This window comes from Perissodus microlepis, chromosome 22 (assembly GCF_051167445.1).
Source record: "Perissodus microlepis isolate ML-2025 ecotype Zambia chromosome 22, ASM5116744v1, whole genome shotgun sequence".
Classification (NCBI taxonomy): Eukaryota; Metazoa; Chordata; class Actinopteri; order Cichliformes; family Cichlidae; genus Perissodus; species Perissodus microlepis.
In genome coordinates, this window is record NC_140481.1 from 9603053 (window position 1) to 9629101 (window position 26049).

Genomic DNA, 26049 nt, shown 5'->3' on the forward strand with positions numbered 1-26049 from the left:
TATTATTGTAGGGTCTACCTTACAATATGAATCACCTTGATGCATCTGTTGTTGTGATTTGGCGCTGTAAAAATACAATTGAATTGAATGTAGAGCACCTGCCTCCTCATTGTGGTGCCTGTTGTTGTTGTTGTGGTTGTTATGACCATTAAGCAAGACCATTAACCCCACACATCAGTGATTCAAGATCAAAGATGTTTGAAAGCAGTATGGTGTGAAAATATGGCCCTATGCAACACTTTGTACTTTGGGCACATTTTCATCCCCGAGGACAACAGGTGTTGTAAACTCCAATAAAAACCCCATAAATAAAACAAATTACTTAAAACTTATTCCAATCATGCATAGCATAGTACTGAATAACTGTTATTTTCAGACCATTTGATGAATAAAAAACACATTTTTGATAGCAAAAGATTTCTGCAGAGGACAAAAATGTCCCAAGGACAACACATGGGTTAATTCTGAAACTGTCCTGCTATTGGCTGAGTCCAGCTATAACAGAAACGCAATGACATCACTGCTCCTCACTGGCTGCTCCGTGCTCTCACCGTTTTATTACCCAGCTTTAAGTCAGTTCACTTCTGAGCTGCTTCGTCTGTTCTGTTTTTTACCCTCCTGCATCCGATGAACGCCACGAAAAGGTGTTAAAAGGACCTTTGCTGCACACCCCATTCCCCTCCACCCTCTCCACCCCCATCGAACTCCCAATAACAGACAGCTGAGTCTGAAACCAACCATCAGTTTTTATACAAAGAACTCATTGACATGACGGAGCTTTTACTGCAGGGAGCCAAACAGGAAGGAGGCGCTAAAAACAGCAAGAAGTGAGGATTTTCCAAAAAAAAGTACAACCCATCCCCCCAAAAAAGGAACAAAAATCATCATCATCATGTCTGCTGTTAAAATCAGTCTGAGTTCCTCCTTCCCCCAGTGCATTGTGGGAGATCAGCCACACACAGTGACCTTCGACTGCTGGTCTCCATGGAAACAGCACATTAAAAGTCAGTTCATCACATGGAGTTAAAGTTGGCAGCATCTCAGAGCTCCACCTCCCAGCAGCAGTCAGTGCATGTCATCAGGAAGAGACATGGTCTCTCCCAGTACGTGGAGCAGCTGGCATGTGATCTTGTTTGGAGGTTCCTTCAGTCACTGTCAGAGCCAACAGCTGATGATCCTTTCCGTTTCCTCTTTGGAGCTTTGGGCTTTGAGTCCTCCTCCTCCTGCAACAACATAACAAGATCAGAAACAGACCTGAACCAAAACAAGACTTGAACCTGTATAGAGGGGGTACATACAGAGCCGCTGCTGGAAGCACTTTCTTCCTCATTGTTGGTGGGTGGAGCGACTCCCTTCCTGGAACGAGGTGACGAGGCTGGAGCTTTACGGCGCGACTTTGGCGGCTTCGACTGAGAGTCCTCGTATTCCTCTGCCAGGGCGAACAGATCGCTGAACCTGACAGGGAAGATGTGATGTAAACAGCAGTGTTGTGATTAGGGCTGCCACGATTAGTCGACTATTAAAATCGTCGACGACTAATTTAATAGTCGACGCGTTGTTTGAAGCTTTTTAAGATCACAAAAGACGCAGGAATAAGTAGTAGGATTTAAGAGTGTAATAACGGACTGAAACAGAAGATGGCAGCACTGCATGTACAAGGATGCCAGCTGCCGTTAAACCCCGAAGAAGAAGTAGCTCTGTCCCACAATTCATAGCGCGGCCCGGAGCAGTTATCAACAATGGCGGCAGCTAGTTAGTTTTAATATTACTCTTATTATTCTTTTTGGGTCACAAAATAAACGTTTAACATATTTTCAGGCGAGAATGTAGCTGTGTAAACTTCAAATATCTGCTCAGTTTATCAAGACACCACATATTTTCAAAAGCGCTCCGACGTTTTCGGAGACGTCTGTTACCCACTAGCTCGATAGCTAGCCGGGGGCGAGGCTCACTAGAGCCGTGAGAACACCGGACTCCCGGCAAATCGTTTTCAAACCCACCGCCGTCTTTCACTACTCAGGTTAAACATGATATATAAGTCACTTAGATAACTTAAAAATGTTATTGTTTGGCTTTTTTCAGTATTTTATTTGTTCCTGAGTAAATCGGTTTGGCTGAGATTAAAGTTATAGTTTTTACACAGCTGAATAAACATCAAGCAGACAGCTGATTATCAGAAGTGTGAGATGCTCGAGAATATACTCTGGTGTCCTGTTATATTTTAGATAGCAAGGAGTTTATTAAACTTCACCGAAACAATCTACAAATGTCATTAAAATTTAATAAACTATCATCTTGTCTTTATTTTTAGTTAGCACATACCTTAAACACTTACAGCTGTAAGCTGATGATAGTTATATAAGAGCAGATGCATGCTGGTGCAATAAGCTGTACTTATACGTTCAATGGATGCATGATCTGATTAGTCGACTAATCGCAAAAATAATCGGTGACTAGTCGACTATCAAAATAATCGTTTGTGGCAGCCCTAGTTGTGATGTAATCGTTTGTGTGTGTCTGTGGGAGTAAATGTACCTCATCTTGTGGGCCTCATCGCAGCTTGCTTGGACGTGCTGCAGAGCCTGAAGTATCGGAGTCTGAGTGAAGACTGACAGAGACATACAGACATTAGCACATTCAGGTCATCAGTAATTGGTTGACAATCGAGAACTGTGTGTGAGGGTACTGACAGTTGTTCTTGGTGTTGCTCAGACTCAGTCTGAGGTTGTCCATGTGCTCCAAGATCTGTTCCAGGGTCAGCTGAGCCAGTTTACTACTCGAACTGCGCAGACTGAAGACAGAATAAAGTTAACAGAACTGACACTACAGACAAAGAAATGAGTACAGATGAACAGAGGAGGGGCATGTCCCAATTCAGGAGCTGCGTCCTTTAAAGGCTGCATCTAAAGGCGTACAAGGCTGTCCCAATTCAAAGGTTTCAACAAATGTGTTCTCCTTTTACCTGAATTTGAAAACAAGTTGCGGGGAAGGGGGGGTGCGCGCGGTATGAAAAGGGAAAAAAAACAACAAGAACATTTTTCTTGTAAAACAAAGGGGGGCCTAGCAAAAACAGTTTGGGAACCACTGACTTAATGCAGCTCAGGTTCCAATTGCTTACAGATATAAAGTATGTACATTTTTTATTTTAATTTGTGTTTTAATCCTGCGACTTACCGCACATTTGATTTCCTTTGTCTGAAAACGTTTTATATATTTTGAGGTAAGTTCATCAACAGCTGGTTTGTCCAACTACAGGGCCCAAGGCCCGGTGTCCTGCAGGTTTTAGATATCACCCAGGGTCAACACACCTGAATCAAATGATTAGTTCATTACCAGGCCTCTGGAGAACTTCAAGACATGTTGAGGAGGTCATTCAGCCATTTAAATCAGCTGTGTTGGATCAAGGACACATCTGAAACCTGCAGGACACCGGCCTTCGAGGCCTGGAATTGGACACCCCTGATCTACAGCGTTACATCATATTTTATAAGGATGTTATGTTTTTGTATCATATAGCCACTTACTTGTGGCCTTTGAAGAACCCACTCTGCATGGGCCGAGTCCTGCAAGTGTGAAGCCCCTGATATGGGACACAGCTGAGGAGAGCCCCAAGAAGTACAGATGCAAAGAGGGGAGAGCCCGAGGCAGAACTCACAGTCCTCAGCTGTTTTTTGTTTTATGTCCTTATGTCATCGCCTTCAAATTGTCCTTTTTATTGTAATTTCTGTTTTTACGTTATCCTAACCTCTTCTCTGTCTTTTTTTCTCTTTCATCTATTTGTGCCCTCATCTGTTTTTCTTTTCTTACCTGTCTTTTTAGAGTTTTTCCCTCAACTCTGTCTCTTTCTACGTTAGTCACTTTTTGTGGTTAACTCTCTGTGCTTACCTCTGTCTCTTGCGGGGTTGGTTGTTGTTCTTGATCAGCTGGGCCTTTATGTTTTCTGCCAGAGTGTCGTCGTATTTGGTAGCCCAGTGTCTCAGGATGCTAGTGGTGAACTGGTCTTCTGGGTGACAGGGACGACTCAGGACCATTTTCACCATCTCTTCGCTGGGCCTGTCACAAAAACATGAAGGGATGTTAACAGGGATACAGAAACACAGCTCAAATGCGGAACAGAAACACATGTGAAATGGGGTGTCTGCTATGTGTCATACTTTTCTCTGCGAAGCTGCAGCAGCAGGCAGGACAAGGCCTCAGGGTGCTCTGAACCATAAACAGAAAGGAGGGTTACAATCTTTCCTTTGCTTTGTGTCCCTGTCTATTGAGGATTTATTCACCTTTGTATTTGAGGTGCTGCAAGATGGGGATGATGGTTTCCAGAGGAATGCTGTGGGCCAGAAACAGCTGCCAGGTGCTATATTGCTCAAAGGTCTCCCACTCGAGTGACTGAACTGTGGAGATCGAGGATAAACAAGCAAATGAAGATGGACCATGGCCCGAAAAACTGAAGAGTCAAACTTTTAATCCGAGTTTCTCACTGAGGATGTTGAGCACAGAATCTTTCCGGAACATCACCAGGTTCCCCATCATCACGTGACACATCAGCTCCTGTAACTGCACACACACAAACACACACAGATGAGACATGGTTTCCCAGCCAGAGCAGCGGGGACACACCGATCAGGTTTATTACCTGTGTGGAGTCGATAACGGCGACGATCATGTTGAGAAGCTCGCCACTCCGCAGCGTCTCATCTGGAAACTGAACAAGAGCAGGGACCTTCATCAGAGTACTACATTTTCAGTGCTCACACACACAAACTACACCCTTTTTGGCTGCTACCTTAAAGCACACTGTGCGCTGTCGATCTTATGTGCTGCACAATAATGTTTAACATTTAGTATTTACTGTTATATTCCCATAGATCATCATGATGTTGTTTATTCTATTGCTCTCAACAGGTGATCCAGGTGATTGATATATGTATTTTTTTGTCTGCTTATTTTGTTGGTTTTTGTTTTTTGCCCTTTATCCCCGTCCCTCTTCTCCGCTGTTTTTTTTCCCCCCTCTTTCTTTCTCCCTTTTCTTTTCCTCATTCAAGTCTGTCCCGTATCTAACAAGTGAAAATAAAAAATAAAAAAAACAATAAAAGGTGAATCAAATAGACCATTACGGCAAGGCTGGGATGGTCTATTTGGTAAAGTAAATCCGTTGGGCATCTTTCTTTGCCTTTCGACAATAATTCTGATGGCAAAAGAGCCAAACGGGACAGGCGCAAAAAAAAAGAAAAAAAGAAAAGAGTACTACATTTTCACGTCACATAAAAATGTCATATTGTGATACCATTTCTATAGCGATGCCATACTTTTATGTTCCCTTGTCCCGAGACAAGCCCGGGCATGTCTGAGAACGAGTGACCCAAGACATGATGTTCCAGTTTGATGATGTTTAAGAGTTCAGTTAGTTTAATTATTATTAAGCTGTTATGTTGTACTTTTACTGGCTAGGCTACTCTTGTATTTATGTTTGTCTTATGCTGGGTCACTACTATCGCACTCCTCTGTTTCAGTACAGTCAAACATTAAATCATACAGTGTGTCCCCAATGACAGCAGCTCATTGGAAAAGAAGGATGGAAGTTTCAGGAGCATTTTAAAGGACATGAAGGGAAAAAATAAGTTCCTGGAAGGATGCTCTTAAATCAGCACTTCTACTGTGTGAAGATTTTCTGGCTGGTCTCTTTTTTAGAGACTTTTTGTGGTGCAGGTAAGACTTGGGTAAGCCTACCTCAGAGTAAATTGAGGGTGTGAGGTAGCAGAGTAGCCGGACGTCGTCCTCCTGACAAGCCTTCATGTCCATCATCAGACAAGTGTGGAGGTCACCAAGTGCCGTCGCCTGAGCAAATGACTCGTACAACATCATCTTCCCATTTGCTGCTTTACTGTTGACAGACACAGACATGGAGTTTAACCACGTTTCTCCTATCAACATCTGTGACAGCAGCTTTTTTGTCACACCTGCTCACCTAGCCTTCAGGTAGTACAGCAGGTGATAACCGATCTTTGGCTGCTTCTGGTAAAGTTCAGCAAGCATGTCTAGCAGAACTGAGAAACCGCTGTTGTCCTCTTGCATGGTGACAAGGTTCCTGAAGATCAGACAAACGGGTTTACAAACCGACTCCTCCAGGGACCTACAGAGAAATATAGACGGGTCATCAGAGAGAGCCAGACATGAGTCAATAAGGAGAGAGAGAGGGGGACAGAGTCAGTCTGATCTTACTCCTCCGTGATCTCCTCCGGCAGGACTTCTCCTCTGAAATGATCTTTGAACAGTTCGGCCAAACAGGAAGCCAGAGCTGACATCTGCTCTGTGTCAAAGTCCTCCTGTAGGACAGAACACAACATTGTACCAACATCTCTTAACACTGAAGCCCTGCAGCTGGCCGCACTCTTTTCTGATAAGCCACGAATTACTCATTTAACTCAACAAGATAGCTCACCTCCAGGATGAGATCCACAATCTCCTGCATCACCTCACACTGAGTCTCTGTGTCACTGCAGAGGAAGTGTTGCTGTCAGTTAACAGGAAATGACCTTGACGTAACATCTAACCTGAGGATCTGAAAAAAGACTGGACTTTCACCTGGTCTTCTGAATCTGCTGCACCTTCTCCTTCATGGTGTCATCTAATTGGTCAAGCCAGGGTGTGATATCAGCAGGCTCCTCAATCACAGCCTCTTTGATTGGATGAAATCTGAACTCCCTCTTTTTTCCTGAACAGTGGTGGGAGGACAGGTGGTCAAATACTCTACTTCCTGTTTGGGGTGAATTGTTAGAAATTTATAGTAAAACTTCCAAATTATGAATTGGAAATTGAATTTATATTTATAAACTCACAGCTCATATTTCGTCCCCAAACTGGAATACCACACCAGTTAAATCCAGGATAAAACAGGTTATTCTGGTTTAAAGTAGTTTCTAAACCATTTTAAACTGTTTTATTCCAGGATACAATTTATTTCAATTAAACTTGTTTCATTGGTCCAACTTGTATTATTTTGTGTTTACTCCACTTTAAAATGATTTCATTCAGTTTTGTTCAGTCATTTTGACTTATTTGCATAGAAAAATATAACTGTTAAATTTAAACCCCATCATCTCTATTTCATGACTTAGTGTAGCTAGGTGGGGCTGCAATGGTAGTCCCAATCACCCCTTCACTGCAAACCGCCTCTCAATTTTACATACATCTTAGACACTGAGGGTTTTGCATGGTGCAAGCATTGATGGAAACTGCTGACAGTCTCTTGTTCGTGTTGCATTTCTCTTATTGCTTCACTTTAATAGTGAAAAACATCTTCATCAGAATTCTAGGGCACGTTTTGAAACACTCCCATCCAAACATGTATGTGCAGTTACACGTTCGCTGTAGACTGAGCAACTTCTTGTTGGCAGTTTTCAATGTCTGTATTTTGGCCAAAGTTATAATTACCAGATTCGGATCCACATTTACTTTCCTGATTCTCGTTATGAGTTTTTTGTTTTTTAAATTACTTAAATCATAGAAGGTATGCAATACTGTACAACAGATTAATGGGACAGCAGTGGAGAGCCTTCAGAACTTGCCTTAGAATCCTCTGGTTTAAAATATGTCTTCAACATTAAAGTAATCCAGTGACAGTTGTCAGTATTTCTGCTGCACAACAAACAATAACTTAATAATTAATTCAGCAAATGTTATTTTTCAAATTGTAAACAAACACAGTTTAAAACAGCATTTCTGTCATTGCCAGTGTAACTCAGTTTAACGCAATAACCTGAAGTGTCCAACAAAGTGACCAATCCCATTAGGACCCCGTCCTCATTTGAGCTCCGCCTACAAACTGTCAAAAGTAAATTTACTCGCATGAGCAGGATTTCTCCCTGAACGCAGGGAGCTACCAGCGAGAGCGTGAAACTGTAACAGCGCGTGCAATCAAGTAATCTGAAGTTGTTTCTCCAGGTGTTACCTTTGTTGTTGACTTCCTCCTCATCGTCACTGAAAGTTGCTTCTGTGTTGTCGTAACAACTCTCCTCCTTGTCCAACACATGATTGTCCATCTCCATGGAAACAGACTCCTCCATCTTTACTGCATAATTGAAAAAAAATAAAGTGAAAGAGAGGGAAGAGGTTAATGTTTGTGTCTACTCACCTGTGTGTGTGTGTGTGTGTGTGTGTGTGTGTGTGTGTGTGTGTGTGTGTGTGTGTGTGTGTGTGTGTGTGTGTTACCTTCAGTAGGAGGTGATGGTGGGCTGCAGAACTCGGGGAATCTTTCTCTGAGCATTGACCGGAGCTCTCGGTCCAGCTTTGGGTTATCAAACAGTGGAGCGAGGTGACTGAAAGAGAGATCAATAACCAATAATCAAAAATGATCCCTGTGATAGAGTGGTCAATGATCAATAAATATTGATGCCTCTTACGCCAGGACCCTCTTTTCCATAATGAAGTTTAGCGAGTTGAAGACACCCTGACGGACCTGAGACTCCAAAGGAGGGAAGAAATGAGGGATGATCTGAAGAGGGGAGGAAGTAGACCAACAATAAGAGGAGAGAAATTAAAACCTGGTAAAGTCTGTTGTGTGTGTGTGTGTGTGTCTGTGTGTGTTACCCTGCACATGAAGTCCAACAGTGTTGCAGTGATAGCAGGATGAGGTTTCATGGAGTGATGCATCACCAGAATGGCTGGCTCTGAAACACATCATCACAGGTGAGTGCTGTTTTACCTGTCTGCCTAATAACATGATGACATCATCTCTGACCAACACCACTCTGGTGTAGCCTAAATTGTGTTACCTATGTTCATGATGCTGTCCTTCTCAGGGTTGAAGAACAGCCAATCATAAAAGAGAGCCAGCTTAGCATTGGAGGCCGCCACGTTTGACTGCAGTCACACAAATCAATTGATTATTAGTTATTGACCTATAACAATTCCTGCAGATTGACAGCCTGAAACCAGATCCCCTTACCGTGCAAGTGGTAAGCAGCCAGCCAATAATAGCCCAGCGTGGCAGGATATCAGAGCTCAGGACCTCATTGGATGGATGTACTACCCCGCAGATGTAGCGAATCAGATCACAGCGTAGTGATTGGCTCTCTGCTGTGGACAGGTACTGTCTCTGAAACCAGTCCTGGTACCGTTTCTGCTGCCCAAAACGCACCTGAGCAGAGATGGAGAAAGAGTCAAAATCAACTGAGTCACAGGTGGAGAAACACCCAAATCACAGCATTTAATAACATGGTTGAGGTGAGAGTGCGAATGGCACCTTTGTCTGACCCGTTTACCTGCTGTATTTGTTTTGTTGGAGGCTTTTGCACTGGTGAGTATGACTGTCAGGCTCTACTACACATCTGAGCTTTTAAGAAATATCACAGCTCTTCTTTTGTGTAACCTGGTGAGCCACTCTCTCAGGGCCCTATATATGCCCTTTAGCTGACCTCCTGTGAACGCAGAAGAAGGAAGCGGAAAAAGGCTCGAGTCCAGGTGATATTGGTGATGATGATTTGTTGCAATTGCCAGTGCTATTTGATCAGCATGGTGTTCCCTGATTCATCAGGATACTACATGTTTTCCTCCCTGGATGCTTTTGCAGGACCTCCTGCAAACCCAAAATCGATCTCAGCCCCGCAGGCGGGGCTGAGATCGATTTTGGTCGCCCGACCGGAGATATCGCTAGCTCCGGGACGTCGGGCTAGCGATTTTGCGAGCCCTGGACCTGCTGTCTCTGTGCTGACAGCCACCATGCTGATAGCCACTGTGCTGGAGGTGAAACGATCCTCCAGCTCCTCGTAGGACAGCACTGATAAATGCATGGTCCATCTCATCTTGAATGATCCAAATCAGACCAGAAACTTGGTTTTCTTGTCTCTGACAGAAACAGATGCTACAGATAAACCTGCAGCTAAACGGACTGTAATGGACCCTTAACTTAACTCGGCATGTGTTCAGGTCCCACTCACAGCAAGGGGCTAACACTGTTGGATCTTTCAGCTGCCTTTGACACAGTAGATTATGGTATCCTGAGTGACAGCCTGCAATTGTGGGTGGACATCTCTGAGTCAGCTCGGGGCTTCTTCTCTTTCTGTCTCTCTCACAGGAGTTTATTTTCCTAATTTTCCCACTTTACCTTGTGATGTGTCCCAAGGTTTGATCTTAGGGCCCATGTTGCTTTTCCTGTATATGCTTACACAGGGACACATCTGAATGATTTTGAAGGCATCTTAAAGCATTGTTACGCAGATGACATCCACAGATGACATCCAGATGACATTCGGTTCAGAACCCAGAATTTAGCCAAGGTCTGTCTCCTTAAGCGCTCTCTTGTGTCTGTGAACTACTACATCATTACATAACTATTACACCTCTGAGGTCACCTGATCAGTGCTTGTCCAGTTTAAAGCCAAAACGAGACTGAGCTTTTCAGATTTTGAATTCCATATTGTGGTACTAGAAGATCTGGTGGTGATAGTTTCAGTCATTATGTACTACTTATAAGGTTGGGGAATCCTGCAGTTCTCCCACTGAAAACGTTATGCCCAGATGAACAGAATCAACTTCTGGAAATTAGTTATGTGGAGAACCACTCTAACATAATTAAATACAGAGTGGTACCCTCTTCTCAAAGATCATTACATTTATGAGGTAAAAGAGGCTTTACCCTGGAGGTCATGAACAGTAGTTTGGTCTCCATGTCTGGTGTGAGTCGACAGGCCAGAAACTTCCTGGAGGTCCGAGCCGTGAGTAGTTGGAGGACACCCGTGAACTGAGGGCTCAGGACTTGAGGATTGTGCAGCAGGTCTCTCCACAGCAGCTCCATCTCTGGGATCCGAGCAACATTTTGCAGCAGACGAACCAGATCTCTGCCGATGATTAGACAATCCATGAACTACAGACAGAGAGAGGTCATCAGTGTAAAGAGAAGGCGTTAAATACATAACAGACCACACCATACTTCCTTCCTCTCCTTATTACCTTCTCCCTCAGCATGCTGATGCAGAAGTCCACTTCTTTCTGGCGCAGAGGCAGCAAGTTCGGAGCTCCGTGGTCCACAATCAGGCGAAGGTAAGTGTAGACTGACATCGCTATGAGCATCCCACTCTTCAATACCCACTCTCTGGAGAGACACAAATAATCAGCTGCTGCACTATAAAAACCCACTCTAGGCTCTAACAGAGACAGAAAAAAGCAACTGATACTACAGTCTGAAAAAAACAGTGAATCATACTTCTGCTCGAGCAGGATGTCCAGGACACTCTCAGCCAGCCACAGGTTTTTGGTGGAGATGTCTCCGCCTGTGCAGAGAGAACAGTGACATTACAGTCAGAGCGAGTGGTGACAGGATTCGTGGTTTCAGCTCAGGTAAAAATCCGAGTGTCTCACCTGCAATCTGTTTCAGCAGTGTCATGATGACGCCATCAGCTCCCATCACGCCACTCTTCACCAGCTCTCTGACCAGCCACACTAGCTGCACACACACCAGCACTTCATTAGTAACCACCACAGTCAGGTTCAGGTGAGATCCCACATTTAAGACCAGGACCTGAGGAGGGACGCTGCTGTCCTGTCCTCTCAGGACCTAACCTGGTCTGCCTCTGTTCCTTCACAATGGTAAACACAGGTCCCTGCTACCCAAAACACTTGTATATAACTGTGTGCAGTTATCTTTGTGTGTGTGTGTGTGTGTGTGTGTGTGTGTGTGTGTGTGTGTGTGTGTGTGTGTGTGTGTGTGTGTGTGTGTGTGTGTGTGTCCACCTGTATTGGTTTACCTGTGTTCGGGGGACGTCTTGCAGTTTCAGGAACTTCTCCATCAAGATCTGGTTGATTTTAACCAGCACAACGTTCATCCCATCTCTGTTGACCAGTGCCAGGTCTCTGTAACACTATCACCACACATAGTGATGTTATAGTAATGTCAGAGTCGCATCAGACATTACCCACAATGCTGCAGAAACTCACCCTCTGGGCCTGAGTCGGCTCTGTGAGGACCAGTGTGAAAAGACCCAAACACACCTCCTCATGCTGTTGCTGACCTTTACATGCCTACAGAACAGGTAAACAGGAAGTTAGACACAAATTACAAAAATATAGTCTTTTCATTTTCAGGTCTCAGAAAATCAGGAAGGTGTCTGGTTCCAGCTGTTAAACACAGAGTAGACTGAATGAAGTGATTCAGAATTGGAGCACATTAGAGAGACTAGAGATTAGATGTTTCCAGCTCTGACATCCAGAAGTAGGACACATTTTTGTACAGGGAGTGCAGAATTATTAGGCAAGTTGTATTTTTGAGGAATAATTTTATTATTGAACAACAACCATGTTCTCAATGAACCCAAAAAACTCATTAATATCAAAGCTGAATGTTTTTGGAAGTAGTTTTTAAGTTTGTTTTTAGTTTTAGCTATTTTAGGGGGATATCTGTGTGTGCAGGTGACTATTACTGTGCATAATTATTAGGCAACTTAACAAAAAACAAATATATACCCATTTCAATCATTTATTTTTACCAGTGAAACCAATATAACATCTCCACATTCACAAATATACATTTCTGACATTCAAAAACAAAACAAAAACAAATCAGCGACCAATATAGCCACCTTTCTTTGCAAGGACACTCAAAAGCCTGCCATCCATGGATTCTGTCAGTGTTTTGATCTGTTCACCATCAACATTGCGTGCAGCAGCAACCACAGCCTCCCAGACACTGTTCAGAGAGGTGTACTGTTTTCCCTCCTTGTAAATCTCACATTTGATGATGGACCACAGGTTCTCAATGGGGTCCAGATCAGGTGAACAAGGAGGCCATGTCATTAGTTTTTCTTCTTTTATACCCTTTCTTGCCAGCCACGCTGTGGAGTACTTGGACGCGTGTGATGGAGCATTGTCCTGCATGAAAATCATGTTTTTCCTGAAGGATGCAGACTTCTTCCTGTACCACTGCTTGAAGAAGGTGTCTTCCAGAAACTGGCAGTAGGACTGGGAGTTGAGCTTGACTCCATCCTCAACCCGAAAAGGCCCACAAGCTCATCTTTGATGATACCAGCCCAAACCAGTACTCCACCTCCACCTTGCTGGCGTCTGAGTCGGACTGGAGCTCTCTGCCCTTTACCAATCCAGCCACGGGCCCATCCATCTGGCCCATCAAGACTCACTCTCATTTCATCAGTCCATAAAACCTTAGAAAAACCAGTCTTGAGATGTTTCTTGGCCCAGTCTTGACGTTTCAGCTTGTGTGTCTTGTTCAGTGGTGGTCGTCTTTCAGCCTTTCTTACCTTGGCCATGTCTCTGAGTATTGCACACCTTGTGCTTTTGGGCACTCCAGTGATGTTGCAGCTCTGAAATATGGCCAAACTGGTGGCAAGTGGCATCTTGGCAGCTGCACGCTTGACTTTTCTCAGTTCATGGGCAGTTATTTTGCGCCTTGGTTTTTCCACACGCTTCTTGCGACCCTGTTGACTATTTTGAATGAAACGCTTGATTGTTCGATGATCACGCTTCAGAAGCTTTGCAATTTTGAGACTGCTGCATCCCTCTGCAAGATATCTCACTATTTTTGACTTTTCTGAGCCTGTCAAGTCCTTCTTTTGACCCATTTTGCCAAAGGAAAGGACGTTGCCTAATAATTATGCACACCTGATATAGGGTGTTGATGTCATTAGACCACACCCCTTCTCATTACAGAGATGCACATCACCTAATATGCTTAATTGGTAGTAGGCTTTCGAGCCTATACAGCTTGGAGTAAGACAACATGCATGAAGAGGATGATGTGGACAAAATACTCATTTGCCTAATAATTCTGCACTCCCTGTAGTTTAGTCTCTGCACACTACCACACTGAATTTCAAATCAAACTCTCTGCTTTAGTTAAAGGAGTATAATAAAAATATTGCAATAAGGAATTCCAGAAATGTTTTATTCACAGTTCCCTATTTTCAATTTCATGGAGAGACCTGTTCTTTTGTTATTCCATTAAGTAAGTAAGTAAGTAAAATTTATTTATATAGCGCTTTTCACAGATAAAAATCACAAAGTGCTTTACAACACAGGAAATGGGAATATAAAAACAATATAACAGTAAATAAAACAATGTAAAACAATAAAACTATAAAAACAGCATAAGAAGAAATTAATCAAATGCTTTTCTAAATAAAAATGTCTTCAGCTGTTTCTTAAAAGAATCAATGGAGTCCGTGCAGCGAAGAGACAGTGGGAGAGAATTCCACAACCGCGGTGCCACAGTCTGAAAGGCCCGATCACCACGAGTTTTAAAACGAGTGCGCGGTACCACCAGCAGTCTCTGATCTAATGACCTTAAAGCCCGAGAAGATGTATGTGGTTTCAGCAGGTCAGATAAATATTGAGGAGCCTGACCATGTAGGGCCCTAAAGGTTAGAACTAAAATTTTAAAATGAAACCTAAAATTTACAGGCAACCAGTGAAGGGAGGCCAAGACTGGAGTGATATGCGATCTTCTCTTGGTGCCTGTTAAGAGACGTGCTGCAGCATTCTGCACAGTCTGAAGACGATTTAAGGCTGATTTGTTAAAACAAGTAAAAAGGCCATTACAATAGTCTAAACGAGAAGAAATAAAAGCATGAATAATCATCTCAAGTTCAAGCTTTGATACCATTAGTCTGAGTTTAGAAATATTCCGTAAATGATAAAAACAGTTTCGGACCAGCTGCTTAGAAAGCTGCTCGAGCGACATCGAGCTGTCAAATATGACACCGAGATTTCTAAGGCTTGATTTTACATAAGGGTCTAAGAAGCTGATATGCTGTCTAATTTCTGGGACCATGTGGTCTGGAGCAATAATTAGAGTTTCTGTTTTATCAGAGTTTAGTTGGAGAAAATTGTCATATAACCATTTGTTGATTTCTGTCAGGCAATTACTTAAATTAGACAATTTATAAAACTCAGACATTTTGAAGGAACAGTATAGTTGGATGTCGTCAGCATAGAGATGATAGGAGATATATTTATAGCGCTTAATAATTTGGCCTAGGGGAAAATACATAAAGTAAAAAGAGAATTGGACCCAGGACAGATCCCTGAGGTACCCCACACGGCAAAACTGTTGATTCTGATGTGACATGATTCATGCAAACAGTAAAAGATCTCTCAGACAGATATGATATAAACCATTTTAAAACAACACCAGTAATCCCAAACAAGTTCTCGAGTCTGTTTATCATGATACTGTGATCTACAGTGTCAAAAGCAGAGCTGAGATCCAACAGGACCAGCACTGTATATTCTCCAGAGTCTGCTGCCATCAAGATATCACTAGATACTCTAAGTAAGGCCGTTTCAGTGGAATGCAATTTACGAAAACCAGACTGGAAAGTGTCCATAACAGCATTTTTATCCAGGAAATAGTTAAGTTGTTCTAGTACTACTTTTTCTAAAATTTTCGATATAAAAGGCAATTTGGATATTGGCCTATAACTGTTAGGAAGAGATGGATCCAGCTGGGGTTTCTTTAATATTGGCTCAACAATAGCTTGTTTAAAGAAGCTGGGGACTGAGCCAGTATGAAGAGAAGTATTTATCATTTCCACAATACAGGGGCCAATTGAATCAAACACACTAGTGAAAAATGAAGATGGAAGGACATCAAGGGGGCTTGAAGTCTGTTTTATATGACAAAGCAGGCCTCTGATGTCTTGTAATGTAACAGGAGTAAAAGAGGACCAAGTATCAGAGGAGAGCAAGTTAAAAGTTTGATATTGAGAAGATGATGGAGAGATATTAGACCTGATGGCAATGACCTTATTTCTGAAATAGTTCATAAACTCATTGCATTCGGACGTTGAGTGAACTGGTGCACAAGGAGCATCAGGAGAAACAATACTCTTAATTGTTTTAAACAAGAATTTAGGATCTTTCTTTTCTGAAGCTATGAGGTGTGAAAAATACTCTGTTCTGGCATTTTTCCACATGTCATTTAGCAAGAGGATAGATTCTTTAAGGTGTAACTTATAAACCTCAAGCTTGGAAGCCTTCCACAAACGTTCTAGCTTGCGACAGTATCTCCTGAAATTACGAATGTTTTCATTTAACCAAGGATGAGATTTCAAACGTAGGACAGTACTTTTTTTCAGAGGTGCCACTATGTCTAAAATAGAATTACACTGGTTATTAAAGGATGAGACAAGAGAGTCCAAATCATTGTAAGTCATTTCAGCGTCGAACATGGCAGAGAACCTTTTGCCGGCGTTCTGGTTTATGATTCGCCTTTCAATCGTTATTTTGGGAGCCAGGGGATCCAAATAAAACGACAAGTTAAAATATATGCAGCTATGGTCACTCACATGGACATTTTCCACACGAATGTCATTTATATTTAAACCCAAGGAGAAAACAAGGTCCAATGTGTGACCCTTTACATGTGTAGGGCCAGAAACATGCTGCATAAAATTAAAAGACTCTGTGATAGTCATGAAGTCAGCAGCCATATTACAGGATGCATCATCAATATGAAGGTTAAAATCTCCCAACATTACCACCTTCTCTAATTTAATAATGGATGATAGGAGGTCGTTAAATTCAGTTAAAAAGACTCCGGCAGGGCCAGGAGGTCGGTAGATTAAAATACAATAAAAGGTGCGCAAAGAGCCGACCTTGATCATCTGAACTTCAAATGAAGTAAAAGAATCCGAGTTCATCAGTCTGCATGTGAATCTGTCCTGGTGCACAACAGCAAGACCTCCGCCACGTCCCGAAAGACGTGGAGTTCCGATGACGGAGCAGCCAGTCGAACAAATTTCCTTCAGATGTATATAATCCATGTTTTGTTGCCACGTCTCAGTTAAACACAAGAAGTTGAGAGATTCCTTTATAAAAAGATCGTTTAAAATAAACGATTTGTTTGTGATTGAGCGAGTGTTGAGCAGGGCAAACCTGATTGAAGACGTTTGGTTGGTGCAGTCAACAGTGGCACTCGAATTAAACACCTGTGCGCACCTCTACACCTGTTACGCCGGGCGGGGACTTCAGGGCTAGCAGAAGCTAATATCCATAGTGGTACATCACCTCTGCCATCAAAACGGCGGTCGAAGGAGGGACGCCAAGTGAACATGGGGCCATCAGACCATAGATTCCGAGCTGGGAACTGAAGTGTAGCGTCGGCACCAGTTGACAGTAGATGAATTGGTCGTAGGCACCGGGATTCTTCCCACATCCAAGAAGCTAACCTTCGGTACCTTCTCAGTCGCACCTGGACACCGGCCCTGGTTCCCCTACTTCTTCTTTTCTTCGTGTTAAATCCCACCGATATGTACGGTAACATGCAGTCAGGTGAGGAACACACAAAGGGTGGAGGGAAAAATTTCCTGTAACTGTCCCAGCTGTCACAGTAGCTCTCCATTGAATCTTTGATATACAACATCATGCCCCGATCATAAGTATTGGTGGCAGAGACAAAATCAAAACACAGGACGGTAAAAATAATATTGCAAGTGACAATAGCGGCCAGTATAAAACTATACCAGCGAGCTGTACTAGCGGCACAAGCGGCAAAGCCAAACACAGGCGCCATCTTGAGAAAGGAAAAAAGTTAATATAGAAGTTAATATAGATCTGGAGTCGATTCCAAGGATTGTATTTGTATTTTATAGTCACTGAAATTTTCTATATGAGGGTCAAAGAGATGTCAGTGTAAGTGAAGGAGGTCATTGTTAGGCTGAAATACCCAAATGAACCAGTCAGAGAGAGCTAAATCTTTAGACGTATCCAACAATCTGGTTCATTCTTAAAAAGACTGAATGCACCAAGCAGCAACAACAAACCAAGATCACAGATACATTAAAGAGCATGGTGACAGAATTATTTCCACAGTTCAGAAAAACCACCATCTAACTAAGTCAGGAATAGTGTTAAGAAGGCAGGAGCATCATCAAGCATCAAGTCTACATTCAAGAGACAATCAAGAAACACTTTAATAACAGGAAACAAGGTTTGCACCTTGTTGAAAATCAAGAAGGTGTAAACCACTGGTGGTCATCTGATTAGACTTCGCCAGATAGCATCAAACACAGCCAGCACAGTTCTGGAAAAAAACATGAAACCAAGATGAACCTGTCCCAAAACAATGGAAGAGAAAAGTTTGAAGAAGGAGAGGAACAGTTGATCTGAAGCATCCACACAATCTTTGTGGACTGCTGATAGAAGCAGCAGGATAATGTGTGGAGTGTGCAGCGCTGTACTCCCTCACATTCTCACTGATGCTGCAGAACTGATCACACTTAGCTTCACAGAGGAGCTACAACTTACAATACAACTTTATTTATATAGCAAATATTAAAAACCAGCGGACACCAAAGTGCTTTACAATAGAAATAGGGAAATTAAGACATGATTAAATAAAAGACCATTAACAAAGTACCACATATGTCAGCAGGTTGAAGGCACTAATTATACAGGAATAAAAGGGAATATAAAAACAAACTTACTAAGAACAGATATAACTAAAAGATAAAGTACATAGATAAAAATGGAGCCAAATGTGAAATAGGGACACTAACTAGATGGAAAAGCTAGGTTAAATAAGTGAGTTTTTAAATGAGATTTAAAAGATAGAATGGAGTCTGACGCATGGATAGCGATGGGAAGGTTGTTCCACAGGTTAGGTGCAACAAGGGCAAAAGCACGGTCACCCCTAGATTTAAGTCTAGATCTAGGCTGAACCAAGAGTAAGTGGGCTGAAGATCTGAGGGCTCGCCCAGGGACATATGGACTAAGGAGATCGACAAGATAGCTAGGGGCTAAATTATTTATAATTTTAAAGGTGAGAAACAATATTTTAAATTTGATACGATATGATGATGAGCCAAAGAAAACTCGAAAAACAAGCCAAGAATCGTGACATTCTTCAAAGTCCATCAAAGCAGCAGCTTTTCTGTGATTAAATACAAACTTCAATGCAGAGAGCTGAACCAGCAGCAGCAGCTGAAGGAGTTGCATGTTACAGCAGCATGGAAACAGCACATTACTTCTGAACACCACTAAGTACCGTCAGTCAGACTCTTTTCATTACAACTGATTACCACCCATGGTAATCATGCATGGGGTCATTATAGCAAGAGTCATGTCATCAATTGTATGTGACACAAATACAACACCAAAATGGAGGACATCGAGTTGATGGTGTAACTGCTGCTCTGTCTGTAGCTTTGTGTCAGACTCAAAGACCATGGTGTTGGTTTTTATATGCAGCCATTTCCCTCTTTGCCAGGTTTCAAAAATGACACTTTCGATTTTTGAGAAATCTCTCTCTTGACGAGGGATGGGTATCGTTTAGGTTTTATCCGATACCAGTACCAAACTGGTACTTTTGAAACGGTGCCGGTGCTTAAACGGTGCTCGAACCAGTGCTTAAAGAATGGAGAACACAAACTTTGCCCAAAAACCTCTCATGTTTAGCTGTTTTTTTGTAAAAAGATAACAATGTTAGCCTTTTCTGCAGCTATAGGGCATATATGGTATCACTTGGCTGGAAGCAGTGCTTAAACAATGGAAAAAACACAAACTTTGTCCAAAAACCTCTCATATTTAGCTGGTTTCCACTTTTTCTTTGGCCATTTTAGCCTTTTTGGCCAGGGTGAAGGGAGTATCTGCCATCAAACAAGAAGACAGCTACGACAATGTTTGCTAGTTTACCTTACATGCATTAATTTAATAACGTGGTTAGCCTACTCAAGGTGCAGAGAAGAACGGCTGCTGCTGCCATCATCATTTGTCATCATTTCTGCTACACTGGCAGGGCTAGGGGCCAGGACTCTCCTCTTTGGGTTCTTGGGGGATGTTGCTAACTCCGGGTCCGATAACAGGCACCACACCCGCAGTAGATGTGCTCGGTGTGAGGTCTCGCAGCAAGCTATCAAATACGGTGCATTTCTCGGCTTTTAAAAAAACGCTATGCGTCGCCAGGAGTTTCATCAAATTCGAGGTGTTACCTCCTTTGCACAGTATCACCTTAAAGCACTTGTTGCAGGCTGCTGAGTTTGCATCTTTTGATGTGAAGTACAGCCAGACTTTTGACCACTTCGCCTTGGGCATTTTTAATCTGTAGCTCTGCTCTAAAAGAACGTACGTACCTGGGCCCGCCTACTATCCTTGCAAAGGTAAAATGATTGGCTAGAATCCAAAGTGTATGACATCTCAGGAAAAAAAAGCACCGAAATGTGCGCTGCTTTTTGGTCTGGTTGCCATTATGGCACCGGATACCAGTACCCATCCCTACTCTTGACTCACTGATTGACACCACTGACTGGCCAGTTGTTGACATGCAATCTGTAGACGTCATATTTTCGGATCACAGCCCACATCAGCGGCACATCATAACAAAACTAATCCACAGATTACATATCCTGCACATAACCCTAATGAGAGTCTTCAGTCGTTCTTTAGTACAAACTCTGGGTTTTCAGATACTGCAGTATTGTTAGGTTTCGCCTACAAACACATCATGCCTAAATACAAGCACAGTCATTTAATTTGGTGATTGCAGTACTATGTGTGAGTATTAAATGTAATAGTACTGAGAGGTGTGCTACGAATTGTGAAGATAAAGGCATTAGTGAGCTGTGAGGCTAAAGTCAGAGTTTTCTGTGTCATGAAGAACTAAATCACCATGGTAACTGATGCTCAACACATCACCTGCTGGAGATCAGGTTATGTTCAGAGTCTGAGTTAAAAATGAGGTGGATGTGCCATGTTTTCACTGATTCTTTTATTTAGCTCTCTTTTATTTGGCTTTAAAGCGTGATTTAGATTCTTTCCTGGAAAGTACGTTTATAAATTACACCTGCTGAGTTGTACCTTACAAACCCGCCAAATGCAGCCTGCATGTAAAGCTCCTGCAGCTCAGACTGTGCCCCAGGAAGGCTGAATGCACAAAATGTGTTTATGTTAGCTCCAAATGCTACTCCGTTTCTTCACATGGGTGGAAGTCATTAATAGTATCAGCAGTAGTAGTACTGATGTTTCTTACGTTGGCCGTGAGTGCGTCATTGGCCTCCCTCTCTGACAGTCCATTGGTCAGTGCCTGGACGATTCCAACACAGCGCTCCAATCTCTGCACGCAAACACAGCAATCGGTGTAAACAAGACAACAAACACTAAACATACCGACAACACAAGCACAACAAGAATCAATGCAAATATGAGAAACACAAACAGAAAATAGTAAAAACCATAAACGGAAATATAGCATCAACTAATCGATCAGCTGACGGCGCCCCATAGAAAAACTGAACTTTATCAAACAGCACTCACAGTTAGCGTCTGACAAGTGAGACACTGCGCATGTCACTTTTCATATGTTCGTATGTTTACGTAGAGTTAGCATGCTAAGCTAACTGATTTGGTTTTAATGAGCCCCGCGGTTCGGTCCGCAGCCCCTCACACCGTGAACGAACACAACAGCAGAGACACAAATTCCACACCTCCGGTAGCAGTTCCGAGTCCCGCAACGTACCCTTCTGCTGAGCTAACGCTATGAGCCTGCTGCTAGCCGTGCTAACCGTCTAATAAAATGGTCCCGCGGAGTCTTTATACCAAGGCTTCGCTGCCTGCCCGTAAGCCCGCTCTGTCCTGGTTTAGTCCGGGTTTAGTCTGCCTTGAGACCAGCTAAACAGCGTCAACCTACCTCCTCCAGCTCGTCTTTGGCGTCCAGTGGGGTGGACACCAGGAGCCGGCCCTGCGGCTTCGCTTTCGCCGGTGCAGGCTCCATCTGCTCCCACTGCGCCTCGCCGGGCCCCGCGGAGTTGAGACGGACTGGGACTACCTGTGCTGGGGGGCGTGATGGGTGTCTGTGTCAGTATAACGGAGGATTTAGGGTCGGTGCCTTGCGGTGAGCCGCTTCGGACCTTTAATGTGTGTTTTCAGAACTTTTTCTGGGTCAGTTCGGACAGTAAGTCCCACTCTGTCCGACACTGTAACATAACGGACGTCCGCACTGAGCCAGCAGGGGGAAGAGGCGGGACCGCACACGCCGCCGACCAATCACTTCACTTACACCACAGACTGAAGTGAGCGTGGACCAATAACAGGAGCGAGAACCTGGAGCCAATCCTCGATCGCCTATACGGAAGGCCAACAGCATGGAAAGGGCTTCAGCGTGTTTATAGTGTTGTAGAGCAAATATTGAAGAACTGTAAAGTACGCAGTACTTGTCTGCTTACTGCACTTAGACTGCTGTTATACATGAAATATATTGACTCATTCCACCTTTTGAGATACTTTTGAAGTATGTACAAAATAATAAAATAAAATAAAAAAACTGTTTTTATTCATCCCAAATGTCAACATCTAACAAGTAAAAACCAGTAACAACATAAACTCAAAAAGAGGAATGTGAAATGGAATGTTTAAAAAATGGTAGTGAGACCTGCTGTGATGGAAGGTTTGGAGACATTGGCACTGACAAAAAGACAGCCAAACAAATGAGCTGCATGGATGACATTAATTCCTAAATGTCTCAAAACTTTTTAGAACCAAGCAGAGAAAAGATAGAAAGTGTTGTTGGTCCAAAAAGTCAGAGACAGAAAATTTGTTCATATTTATCATCCATTGTTGTCTGTTGGTACAACTGAGGAGGATAGTGGGATAGGAGGAAATGGAGATGATGATTCACTGTGGAGACCAGCAAAGAGAACAGTGGGAAGAGGAAGAATCCAGATTTTTAACCACATTTGACTACTCTGCAGTGGGCTATTTTGGAACTATATATGCACATATCTATTAGTTTTATTATGGACAAAACAGGGCAATATAAAGTAAAGTAAAAACAAAAAACAAAAAAATCAATCTGCACACTCTAGGAGAAAGAACTGGACCACCTGCACATTCCACTTCCAGGGTCTACTTGGCCATGAAGCTCCTGGTGCAGTTTTTGAGCAGATGTTAATAACAGAGGAGATTTGGAGCACTGCAGTTACTGAGTCGGCAAAGTGTTGGTGACTTAAACTTGGTCACTTAAACCTCACCACCCAGTGACCCACTATGTAACTTTACATGGTCTGACACTTCATGGCTGAGTTGCTGTGGTTCCTAAATGCTTCCATTTTGTAATAACAGCACTTACAGCTGATCCCAGAACATCTAGGAAGGAAGCAAGTGTATAAACTGATTTGTTACAACAGTGGTCGATTTCAAAATACAGGGAGTGCAGAATTATTAGGCAAATGAGTATTTTGTCCACATCATCCTCTTCATGCATGTTGTCTTACTCCAAGCTGTATAGGCTCGAAAGCCTACTACCAATTAAGCATATTAGGTGATGTGCATCTCTGTAATGAGAAGGGGTGTGGTCTAATGACATCAACACCCTATATTAGGTGTGCATAATTATTAGGCAACTTCCTTTCCTTTGGCAAAATGGGTCAAAAGAAGGACTTGACGGGCTCAGAAAAGTCAAAAATAGTGAGATATCTTGCAGAGGGATGCAGCAGTCTCAAAATTGCAAAGCTTCTGAAGCGTGATCATCGAACAATCAAGCGTTTTATTCAAAATAGTCAACAGGGTCGCAAGAAGCGTGTGGAAAAACCAAGGCGCAAAATAACTGCCCATGAACTGAGAAAAGTCAAGCGTGCAGCTGCCAAGATGCCACTTGCCACCAGTTTGGCCATATTTCAGAGCTGCAACATCACTGGAGTGCTCAAAAGCACAAGGTGTGCAATACTCAGAGACATGGCCAAGGTAAGAAAGGCTGAAAGACGACCACCACTGAACAAGACACACAAGCTGAAACGTCAAGACTGGGCCAAGAAACATCTCAAGACTGGTTTTTCTAAGGTTTTATGGACTGATGAAATGAGAGTGAGTCTTGATGGGCCAGATGGATGGGCCCGTGGCTGGATTGGTAAAGGGCAGAGAGCTCCAGTCCGACTCAGACGCCAGCAAGGTGGAGGTGGAGTACTGGTTTGGGCTGGTATCATCAAAGATGAGCTTGTGGGGCCTTTTCGGGTTGAGGATGGAGTCAAGCTCAACTCCCAGTCCTACTGCCAGTTTCTGGAAGACACCTTCTTCAAGCAGTGGTACAGGAAGAAGTCTGCATCCTTCAAGAAAAACATGATTTTCATGCAGGACAATGCTCCATCACACGCATCCAAGTACTCCACAGCGTGGCTGGCAAGAAAGGGTATAAAAGAAGAAAAACTAATGACATGGCCTCCTTGTTCACCTGATCTGGACCCCATTGAGAACCTGTGGTCTATCATCAAATGTGAGATTTACAAGGAGGGAAAACAGTACACCTCTCTGAACAGTGTCTGGGAGGCTGTGGTTGCTGCTGCACGCAATGTTGATGGTGAACAGATCAAAACACTGACAGAATCCATGGATGGCAGGCTTTTGAGTGTCCTTGCAAAGAAAGGTGGCTATATTGGTTGCTGATTTGTTTTTGTTTTGTTTTTGAATGTCAGAAATGTATATTTGTGAATGTGGAGATGTTATATTGGTTTCACTGGTAAAAATAAATAATTGAAATGGGTATATATTTGTTTTTTGTTAAGTTGCCTAATAATTATGCACAGTAATAGTCACCTGCACACACAGATATCCCCCTAAAATAGCTAAAACTAAAAACAAACTAAAAACTACTTCCAGAAACATTCAGCTTTGATATTAATGAGTTTTTTGGGTTCATTGAGAACATGGTTGTTGTTCAATAATAAAATTATTCCTCAAAAATACAACTTGCCTAATAATTCTGCACTCCCTGTACTCTAGGTTTAGAAAAACTGCTGGATTGTCTAAAGTGGACTGTATTGTTTTCATAGACAAATTCATGTTAATTGATGTGGACTTGAATACATGTTACTGACATGAAAAATGATAGAACTATCTGAGTAGCTGCTTTCCTTTAAAAGTCATGTTGAGGAACTAATGAAGACATTGAAACCTGAGGCTCTCTTTTAGAAATCTCTGTTTAATTGGTAGGTTTCTCATTTTACCTCTAGTGATGCACAATGGTGGGTGGATCCTTATGTGTTTTCCAACTCCTGCATTTATTTATTGTCTTGCATATTTATCACACTTATATGTTTAGATCATTAAACACATTATTATATTAGACAAAGATAACCTAAGTAAATACAAAATAAAGTTACTAACTGATGATTTCATTTAGAAAGGGAAAAAATATTTCACTGTCTGACAAAGTGAAAGGCTAAAAGATCTCAAAAAACAAGTCATCATGCCACAATCAGGCACATGCCACAAACAGCTGAGAAACAAAGTCACTGACATCTATCAATCTGGAAAGGTTTACAGAGCCATATCTAAGGCTTTATAACTCGAGTGAAAAACGGGGAGAGCCATTATCCAGCTTGGAACAGTGGAAACCTTCACAGGAGTGCCTGGCTTACCAAATTTACTCCAAGAGTGGATTGGCAACTCATCCAAGAGGTCACAGAAGAACCCCTAGCAACACCTAAAGAACTGCAGTCTTCAGTTGTCTTGTTAAGGTCAGAGTTCATGATTCAACAATCTGTCACATCTGACATCAAACTAGCATCATAGTAACTTTAACATATGGTGGTGTGATGGTCTGGGACTGCGTTGCTGCTTCAGGATGTGGACTACATGCTGCAATTGATAAAACCATGAATTCTGTAAATACAGAAAGAAAAAAGTGCTTGCATGTATTCAATTCAATTCAATTCAATTCAATTTTATTTATATAGCGCCAAATCACAACAAAAGTCGCCTCAAGGCGCTTCATAGATACAGAGAAAAACCCAACAATCATATGACCCCCTATGAGCAAGCACTTTGGCGACAGTGGGAAGGAAAAACTCCCTTTTAACAGGAAGAAACCTCCGGCAGAACCAGGCTCAGGGAGGGGCGGCCATCTGCTGCGACCGGTTGGGGTGAGAGAAGGAAGACAGGATAAAAGACATGCTGCGGAAGAGAGACAGAGGTTAATAACAGATATGATTCAATGCAGAGAGGTCTATTAATACATAGTGAGTGAGAAAGGTGACTGGAAAGGAAAAACTCAATGCATCATGGGAATCCCCCGGCAGCCTACGTCTATTGCAGCATAACTAAGGGAGGATTCAGGGT

The 26049-nt window shown here is 42.6% G+C and overlaps 1 protein-coding gene across 1 annotated transcript; it reads right to left on the reverse strand.

The window, feature by feature from the left end:
* Nucleotides 1–726: 726 nt before the first annotated feature.
* ints3 (integrator complex subunit 3) lies at nucleotides 727–21957 on the reverse strand. The gene is made up of 28 exons (XM_084919164.1): nucleotides 21629–21957; nucleotides 20972–21055; nucleotides 11932–12015; nucleotides 11742–11855; nucleotides 11356–11440; nucleotides 11201–11267; nucleotides 10948–11089; nucleotides 10634–10861; nucleotides 8945–9136; nucleotides 8772–8859; nucleotides 8587–8666; nucleotides 8400–8491; nucleotides 8209–8315; nucleotides 7949–8068; nucleotides 6583–6712; nucleotides 6440–6494; nucleotides 6220–6323; nucleotides 5966–6130; nucleotides 5728–5881; nucleotides 4634–4702; nucleotides 4479–4554; nucleotides 4278–4391; nucleotides 4155–4203; nucleotides 3886–4053; nucleotides 2691–2791; nucleotides 2536–2608; nucleotides 1299–1455; nucleotides 727–1223 (listed from the first exon to the last, which is right to left on the reverse strand). Exons 1-28 carry the CDS (start codon nucleotides 21710–21712, stop codon nucleotides 1146–1148), a joined length of 3060 nt encoding a protein of 1019 aa, XP_084775290.1. The 5' UTR covers nucleotides 21713–21957; the 3' UTR covers nucleotides 727–1145.
* Between the last annotated feature and the right edge of the window lie 4092 nt (nucleotides 21958–26049).